General features: G+C 41.4%; 1 protein-coding gene and 1 long non-coding RNA gene across 2 annotated transcripts in view; one reads left to right on the top strand and one right to left on the bottom strand.

Moving 5' to 3' along the window:
- LOC116157415 (uncharacterized) overlaps positions 1 to 1,320 on the bottom strand; it is a 297,701-nt gene extending 296,381 nt beyond the window's left edge. Inside the window, exon 1 of the long non-coding RNA XR_004141445.2 lies at positions 1,266 to 1,320. This is a non-coding gene — a long non-coding RNA (uncharacterized LOC116157415). The remainder of the gene's footprint in view (positions 1 to 1,265) is intronic.
- Positions 1,321 to 1,423: 103 nt separating this feature from the next.
- RDH14 (retinol dehydrogenase 14) lies at positions 1,424 to 6,330 on the top strand. Its single transcript, XM_010986685.3, has 2 exons — positions 1,424 to 1,902; positions 5,264 to 6,330. The coding sequence occupies exons 1-2, from the start codon at positions 1,510 to 1,512 to the stop codon at positions 5,879 to 5,881; spliced, it is 1,011 nt and encodes a 336-aa protein (XP_010984987.2). The 5' UTR covers positions 1,424 to 1,509; the 3' UTR covers positions 5,882 to 6,330.
- The last annotated feature ends 3,141 nt before the right edge of the window (positions 6,331 to 9,471 follow it).

Here is a 9,471-nt window from a genome sequence, read left to right on the forward strand (position 1 = left end):
GCTTCAGGTTACAGACAAGGTGGAATAAAGGCCTACCCCTCATGATTTCTGTTCCTGGTGCCATGTCTAATCCTCCGTGTTAGTGCCCCTTCCCCTCTCTGAGCTCCATTCTCAGCACTCATAAGAAACCTTCCGACATTACATCCCTTTTCTTTGTATTGTGACTTTGTATTGCATATCACTCCCAAATATAAGGGAGTGGAGGAGAGTTTATCAGAATTATCTAGGGAGCTTATTTCAAACTACGGAAGTTGTGTGTGTGTCTCTTCTCTTGTCCTAAAGATTCTAGAATGGGGGGTGGGGCAGAGTAGATCTCTGTACCAGACAGTAAACACCCTGAGGGTAGAAATGTTGCCCTATTTCTTTGTGACTTTCACAGGACACAGAGCCTGTCACATATTGGATGGGGGAGGCAGGTAGATGAATGCACGACAACTTAAGAGTAGCTTGGTCTAAAGTATGAAGTTTACAGCCTGAAGGTTGATGCCGTTACCATAACCCCTGACATTTCTGAAGCATTTTACAGTGTAAAAAACTCCTTTCCTTCGTTGTTACATTTAATATTCTCCGGGAGGCTGTGGGGAGACACTTGTAAATGGTCCTGCCCATTAAGTCTATGTTTACAGTAAGTCCAAGCTTTTCCCAGTGTACCTCTGCCAGTGTCAAATAAGACCATTTAAGGATGACTTCTTATATAGGGACCAATGCACAATGGCCTTCAGTTTTCAAACCGTGGTTCCCAGATCAGCAGCATCAGAATCACCTAGGAACTTGCTAAAAATGCAAATTCTCAGGTTTCATCTTGAATTCCAATATATTCAAAACTCCAGTGCCTGAGCCCTGAAATTTCTTTCTTTTCTTTTCTTTTTTTTTTTTTTTTTTAACAGTTCCTGCAGGTGATTCCGATGCGACACCAAAGTCTGCGAACCACCGGTCCATTCTATTTCTAACGGATTCAAGTTCTAAGTTCTTAGAGTCATCTGTTGGAAAAAAAAAAAAAAAAGCCTTTCCTCAGACTTCAGTTCGGCAGGGACAATTCTCCAGAGGATGAAGGTAAACTGAACTGAGGGTTAACAAGCCCCAAGAGTCCTTAATGGAAACACACACTAAGCCAGCCCTCAAGAGTAGGATTTGTAAAGCAGCCTATAAAGAGATTTGTAAATTCAGAGTATTCATTAGGCATTCCCACGAGGAAGACCACCACCACTCTGGGATTTCCATGGGCAGGGACCTCAGAAAACTGAAAACCCAGGGCCCGTCCTCACCCTCCACTCAGGCTGGGAGCCGGCTCCACCGAGACGCCACGAGCCAGGAGCTTAATCTCCTAACCAATCAGGTGCTCTTGGAAAGGAGACTACAAATCCCAGCATGCCCCCACGTCAGGGGACGACAGGGAACAACAGTGCGCGCCCCAGAGTTCTTTGCGTACCGGTGGCAGCCCCAGCCCCCGGCGCCTGGCGACTCCGGAAGTCCCGCGCAGGGGCCGGTGGGCCTTCGGCCCAGGCGGCTATGGCAGTGGCTACTGTGGCGGCATTACTGGCCGCATTGGGTGGGGCCCTGTGGCTGGCGGCCCGGCGGTTCTTGGGGCCCAGCGTCCAGCGGCTGCACGGAAGCGAGCACTCCAGCTTCATGCACGGGAAGACCGTGCTGATAACGGGGGCGAACAGCGGCCTGGGCCGCGCCACGGCCGCAGAGCTGCTGCGCTTGGGGGCGCGAGTGATCATGGGCTGCCGGGACCTCGAGCGCGCCGAGGAGGCGGCCGGTCAGCTCCGCCGCGAGCTCCGCCAGGCCGGGGGCCCCGAGCCAGGGCCCAGCTCCGGCGGGGCCGGCGAGCTTGTCGTCAAGCACTTGGACCTCGCCTCGCTGCGCTCGGTGCGCGCCTTCTGTCAGGAGATGCTCCAGGTGTGCGGCTCGGGGAGCCTGCTAGAGATCGGGGGAGGGGCCAGGGGCCTGGGCGGGCGGCGTGAGGCCTGGAGGGCCGGGGGCTGAGCCGGGAAGGGACCGCCCAGAGTCGAGGGGGTGTGACCTTGGGAATGACTGAGGTTAGGAGTAGAAACAATCGAATGATTGAGGCGGCTTGGGAATTGGAGGCTGGAAAAATTGGTAGGACAGTCTTCTGTCTTCCAAGAACGTTGAGAAGAAAATGAACCCAAGAGGAAAGTAAGCGAGTTTCTGAACATTTCCTCTTGTTATGTGAGGACAGCCCAGGAGGAGATCCGCCAGGTCTCTGGATTGTTTGTCTTCTGTCCCGAGTGAATCTGCACCAAGCCATCTCTTCAAAGAGCATGAGAGCACGTAGGGGAAGTTGCTAGCCAAGGACCTTAAAGCAATTATTATTGTTTTACCCCCTGCTGGAGTAGGAAGTTTAGCTTTCTGCCACCAGTGAACTTATTAGTGCCATCCTTAACCGGACTCTGGCCTAATTTCCAAATAGACTGGAGCTTGGAATGCCAGTGGTCATGTGCTCTAAACGGTTCCTGAAATAAAAATAACATCTAGCATTTATTGAAGGTTTGCCATGTGCCAGGGGCTGTTCCAAGCATTTCAGATACTTTATAAAAAAAGTTTTTTAATGAAACTAAAGTGACCGTGGTCCTTACTGTCATCCATTACTACAGTAACTGTGAGGTAGGCATTATTATCCCTATTTTACAACCTAAGGCAACTGAGGCATACGTAGGCTAAGTAACTTGCCCAGGACCTGTCTCTAAAGTCCTTGCTTTTAACACCTGTACTCCTACTGCCTGCCCCAGTGAGCGTGCAGGATTTCTTTGTTTAGATAGTAAATATTCCACTGAAATGAATGTCCTCTGTTGGAATTGAGGTAGAAGGATTTCCTGCAGAGGTGACTTCCAAGAAGGCAAGAGTGATGTTTAAAATTAGTTGGCACAGAAAAGGAGCCTATAGGAAAAGGAGTCTCTTGAGTCTCCTCAAGAGAGAAGAAGTTCTCAAACTTTCTAATTTTTTCATGATGCCCTTAGGCCAAAGGAAATATCTACAGTTTATTTATTAAGTAATTAGGTCCAAGCAACCTAATAAATATTTATGCAACAACTTGGTAGCTGTTTGAAAAAATAATACACATAGCTGAAAGAAAAAAGGATTTTTTTTCATTTTTCAATAACCATAATTATTATAACCATAAGTATACTAATGGGAAATGTGCATCTGTTGTTCACTGTTCCAACTTGTCAAACTTTGGAATCAGATGGGAACATGGCCACCCTTATTTCTGTTCTATGTCGATTTTAACATTCTACTTGGATTTTATTACAGCAACTGCTAAAAAGTCAGCCCTGCAAAGATATGACATCATCAAAAGGAATATAGCACAGCATGATGTCGAAGCTGTGAACCACCTGGAGCTTGTAGTTTTTAGATACTGAACAGAGTATCATTTTCTTTCCCTTGAAAATTTAAAATACTCCAGATCACTCCCAAATCACCCTGAGAGTTCCTTGTGACTCCCTAGGGCACCCTGATGCACAGTTTGGGAACTGTTACAGATCTACAGGGTGTTTTGTTTTGTTTTGTTTTGTTTTGTTTTTATGGCTCATTATCAGGTAAAATAGGTTAAGAAATAATAGTGTATAAGAGATATTGGTAGAATCAGAATCAAAAGTGGGTCTTCCTATTCTTCATTAAAAATGTAGGTGGGGCTGGGTATATTTATTCCTTGATACCTATGTTTTGTTGTTTGTTTGTTTGTTTGTTTGTTTTTACTACTTTGGCCACCTGAGACAGAACCAATTAAAAGTTAAGGCGATAAAGAGATAACTTAGTTGCTCTTGCTTCTAAGTATGTATTTCTGTGCTCTGAAGTTCAGTAGTTCAGTGACTATAACCAGAATTAAAAAAAAAAAAAGTGGAAGTGTAAATTTCCCACAGGTTGGTATTCTTGGTATTTATGTCATTTATCTCCTAGATTTTAAAAAACAGTAAATGATAAAGTCTTAAAATAACACAAGCCCAGTAAAGAATGATGGCTCAGAAATGATTAATACAGGAAACTCTTCCAAAGGATTACTGAAAAGAACACTCCTTTCTTTCCCCCACGGGTGAACTTTTGCCTTCTTTTTGAAGTTGACTATTGGAAAAGCAAAAGGTGCTTAGACAGAATGAGAAATAGTTAATCCTCTGACAGGTAGGCTCTGATAGCAGTTGTGAAATTTAACACATTTTTCTTTTCACTTATACTTGGCAAAAGGGCCAGTGATATTTGAAATTTAACCTCAAATTTATTTAATTGTGGGTCATCACTGTGTCTTTACACCTGGAACGTGTTGTACATTTCTTTTTCTCTGCCCATCAGAAGAGACGGGGAGCCAGGAAAGGACGATGGAAAACCAACTTACATGAATTAAGGAATGAAAAGACTTCCCTTTGAGGACAGTCTAAATGTTAGGATTTTAATCTGGAAAGATGCAAGATATGGTCAAAATGCAAAATTCTGACTGTATGGATCTCCTAAGTTAGGCCCTGGAAGCTTGGAAGAGATAGATTTCTTATAGGGAAAACAGAATTGTGAATTCTGGAGTAATCGTAGAGGTTAAAGGTGTTTGTTGGGCCTACCTCCTCTGTTCATCTCCTTTGCTGTTATTGTGAAACTTAGTATGTATGATTCATGGCGTTGTTTCTGATATTTTTATATTACCTGTTTAATTTGTTTCTTATTGTTTCTTTGATTTATTCACGATGTTCTCTCCAGTCTTAATCTGCATCCCTGACCCTCTCTATTGCTTGTCCCAGTTTTAAGGAAACAACTTGAAGTTGCTCCACCCCCATGGTGCCATTTCCCCTTAGAAAACTGCATAATAAAGCAACCCTAACTTGCCCCTGGTGTTGATACTAGTAGCTCTGGGCATAAACAGCGCTGACCTGTTCTCTGCTGTAGTTCCACTCTAGCTCACATCGGCTGTCAAGCTGCGATTTGAAAATCCCAGTTAAAGGAGCACGCTAGCTTACTAATTAAGAACAGGGACATCCATGTCAGATTTCATCTTAAGATTTTTGCTTGCTACTTAGGTGTCCTGTGATGCTGTACTGGGTGCTGCAGTTTGCTTACAGAGTTGTTGAGAATAGATGAGGTAACATGAAAAGCACGAGGTCAGGCCCCAGTAAGCATGCAAGTCGTCATCTTCTTTTCTCTCGATTGTTGAAAACTCAGGCGTTTTAGTAGTTTGCAAGAATTTTTTAAAATTTTATTCTCGGCACATTTAAGGCCTGTGTTCATAATTCTGCCGTTCCCTTTTTGACATTTAAAGGAAGAGCCTCAACTGGATGTCTTGATCAATAACGCAGGAATCTTCCAGTGCCCTTACATGAAGACTGAAGATGGGTTTGAGATGCAGTTTGGAGTGAACCATCTGGGGCACTTTCTACTCACCAATCTTCTCCTTGGACTCCTGAAAAGTTCAGCTCCCAGCAGGATTGTGGTAGTCTCCTCCAAACTTTATAAATACGGAGACATCAACTTTGAAGACTTGAACAGTGAACAAAGCTATAATAAAAGCTTCTGTTACAGTCGGAGCAAACTGGCTAACATTCTTTTTACCAGAGAATTAGCCCGCCGCTTAGAAGGCACGAACGTCACTGTCAATGTCTTACACCCTGGCATTGTGCGGACTAACCTTGGGAGACACATACACATCCCACTGTTGGTCAAACCACTTTTCAATTTGGTGTCATGGGCTTTTTTCAAAACTCCACTAGAAGGTGCGCAGACTTCGATTTATTTAGCCTCTTCACCTGAGGTAGAAGGTGTGTCAGGAAAGTACTTTGGAGACTGTAAAGAGGAAGAACTATTGCCCAAAGCTATGGATGAATCTGTTGCAAGAAAACTCTGGGATATCAGTGAAGTAATGGTTGGCATATTAAAATAGGAACAAGGAGTGGAAGAGAGCTATTTATAAAACTGGATGTCTGCTCTGTCTTTGATCAGGAGTGGTGTGGCTTGGGCACTTGCTACTTGAAAACACAATTTTGGTTTTACAGTAGTCCTGCTAAGAGGTACATGTGGATATTTTGAAGTTACTAAAAGGTTACTTTTGAAGAACCTAAAATTTCAGAAAAGATAATTTAAATATATACATAATAAGCATATGGATAGTTATAATGAGTGATGCAGTTATATTTTAAGAATTATAATTGAAGCATGGATTACAAATACTAAAGAATTCAGTGATTTAAAATAGATTTAATATTATGTTTGAGTTTATGGTATATTTAAGGTGTTCAGTACTTTAATCATAATGCTGGTTTTTGTGTGGAAATAATATGCCTGGTGTGAATGTATAATTCTTACTTGGAATAAATTTACTGATGCAAATTCTTAACTATGTATTTCTTTAGAAGTTTCACTGAAATTAATCCTTTATCCCATTATCCTGTACTGATCTTGGTATGCTCACTGTCTTTTCTTCCCACATATCCTGCACTGCTTTAAGAAGTAATATTTCTAAAACTCATGCCTGTGTCACGGTGTCATGTCCCTGCTTAAAAACCTGTGGTGGTTTCCAATTCTTTTTTTTTTCTTTAAAGCTACAGAATTTCTTTCTTCAAAGGAAGACTTACTCAAATGTGGAAGTTGGATGGGTAGACAGGTCATGGCAGTGCTGTGAGGATGGAGTCCTCCAAGGCTATTCCTGAAGGGACTTTGTGGAATTCAGTAGTTTCTAAACCATTTCTAGTTCAACTTTTTAGTATACTTTTGAGACTCCATGAACTGGCCACAGGCTTGCCTTGTACTCTTATACTCAGTGCTGTCCAATAGAACTTTCTGCAGTGATAGAAATGATTCTGACCTCACTGTCCAATATGGTAGACTCTAGACACGTGTTTACTGAGTTCTTAAAATATGACTGAGAACTGAATTTCTAATATTATTTAATGTTAATTTAAAGTTAAATAGGTCGAGTTACTAATGTCTTGGACAGTACCCCCCCACCCATTCCTTTGTATATAACCCAGTCCTCAATATAGACCAGCCACCCTCTTGAATCTGGGCCTTTCCTTATATTGTTCTTTCAATCTGGAATATCCTCTTTTTCCCTGGGAATACTACTTAGCGTTTAACATTCCCATCAAGTGTGTTCTTTGTCTTAATACCTATAGGAGGAACCAGTTCTCACTCTACTTTGTTTTCATTGATCTTGGCAGATTTACTAGAAATTTAGTGTGCTAATTATTTGTTCACAAGCCCAGCTGGACAGTTGGGATAGGAACTATCCAGGGAAAGATTTTATTCTTTTATTATATTCTTACTAGTTTTCCTTCCTCAAGAATCAGGGGCAGTACCTGACACACAGTAGACATTGAATGATGTTTGAATAAATAATAAGTAATTATTACTCAATTATTTTTGCTATTATTAAGTAGGAATATTGAGTAAGCAGGAGTATTAAGTAAGTAGGAATATTGTAGGCATCTGTGTTACAACAAAAAATAATAATCTTATCTATTTGTCTTAACTGTAATATTGAGAAAAGAAGTAACAGTAAGGGATGGACTGAACTACACTGAATTTAATGACCATTTTGGTCAGGGGTAATCCTTGATTGGTTATTATTTTTAAGACTAGTATCTGGTTACAGTATCAGTTCTTTTTAGGAATGGCAGGATCTTGGCAGATCATATAGAAGGTCTGTTTTCTGTTAGACTGCTGGGTTGTGAATATGAGAAACACTTAGTGTTTGTATCATCACAGGTGTGTCCTTGCAGGTGTAGTCGTTAGAGCTGCATCACGTTCTTCAAAATGTATTTTTAAAAAAATAATCCTACAAAGAGACCTGCTGAATTTAGAAATATGGGCAGGAAATACATCAGAATGCAACCTGGAAAAATGGAAGCTAATAAATCTGTCCTACACCTCGACTTCATTAAAAAGGAGCCCTTTTTCTTTTTTTTCATTTGATACCATCTTTTCTGGCTGCATTTTGATACCTGATGCTTTTCAGGGGATTTCGGCCTTTTGTAAGAGTTGAGCCTTTCAGAGTTCTTGCTTGTGGCACTGTAATAAAATAGGATATATTAATTTATCATGATGAAAAACTAGAAACTCATCTGGAAACACCAACTATCAAGGTAAAATGAGCTGCCATTTGGAAGATGTCCTTCCTACTCGGTGTTTGTTGGAACTGAGGACTAACAGCCGTAGTATATATAACTATATATATTAGATTTTGAAGATTATTTAAGCCATTTGCTTCTCTCTTCTTTCCCCCTTCTGCTGACTTCTAACTATTTCACTGGGCAAGGAAGTAAGAAAAAGCAATTCTGTTACTTTGATACTAACTCGCCCTTAGCAAAATATTGTTAAAAAGAAGCATGTGATGTGCCAGATAATGGAATAATTTTAGTTGGAAACCCATTTTCATGTTGATTATTGACTTAATCTTTTGAAACATTGACTTCTATTTCAAGCAGCTTATTCTGAAAAGGAGTAAGATTTCTGGGTCTTCTGCCTCAAATTCACTCAGAGTAACTATTTTATACAGTGGGGTTGAAGTAGCGTTTAACTGGGAAAGCCATTTCACTGCTTAAATACACCACTGCACTGGGTTTGATGAACGACTCCACTGCTTAGTTCTCTCTGTTACCTTGGCAAGTTACTTAACCTCTCTGAGCTTCTGACTAAACCAAGGGTCAGCAACATTTTTTAAAAAGGCTAGATTGTAAATACTTAAGATTATTAGGTCACATGCAGTCTCTGTTACATATTTTTTTGAACAAGTCTTTAAAAACATAAAGGCCATGCTTGGCTCATGCGGGCTATCCTGTTGTACTTACACAACATCCGGATATGTTCACTTACTTGTCTTTAAGACACTGTGTAAGGCGGCAGTTCCTGTGTAAACTGTTACTCCTGTTTCTTAAAAAGGCTCCTGTTGTTTCTCCAGATCATTTCTAATCTTGTGGGACTATTTGCTTACAGACCCAGGAAGTCTGAGAGTGTATTTTTAAGTCTCTCTCCAGCTATCAATTCTGGCACGAAGAACAGCGGTGATCTGCCTTCACCTCCCGCTCTCCCAAATCTGCTGGGCCTGGCCAGAGATCTGAGAGAACCTATATTTGAATATTTAATTGATTCCAAATGTGCTAAGGAACACTGAAGACAGGACATGTTACTAATCACTCTTCAAGAGCTGGGCCCCCACAGAAACAGCTTCAGATGTTTCACAAACCTTCTCCGGACAAGAGGGAGTTAAATTAGTTACAGGTTAACTTGGAGGAAGGGTGTTTATTCCTAGAGGTAAGTTAGATGGAGTGCTCAGTTTTATACAGGCATTAAGGAAGAGTTTTTGCTACACTACAGGTTTAATCAAAGTGTAGTAGAATCACTCGTAACCTACCATCACCTAATAGACTTGCTGTATTAACTGATTCTCCGTTCTTTTTGCAAGATATGGTGACTGATGCCCACAGCATGTGAATGCACTAGACGGGCAGCATCCCCTCTAAGCTACCTCTGGCA

Source organism: Camelus dromedarius, chromosome 15 (assembly GCF_036321535.1).
Source record: "Camelus dromedarius isolate mCamDro1 chromosome 15, mCamDro1.pat, whole genome shotgun sequence".
Taxonomy (NCBI): domain Eukaryota; kingdom Metazoa; phylum Chordata; class Mammalia; order Artiodactyla; family Camelidae; genus Camelus; species Camelus dromedarius.

Coding starts and splice junctions, on each gene's coding strand:
- RDH14 (XM_010986685.3), top strand. CDS start 1,510: ATGGCAGTGGCTACTGTGGCGGCATTACTGGCCGCATTGGGTGGGGCC. Junction 1,903..5,263: donor TCTGTCAGGAGATGCTCCAG/GTGTGCGGCTCG, acceptor TGACATTTAAAG/GAAGAGCCTCAACTGGATGT.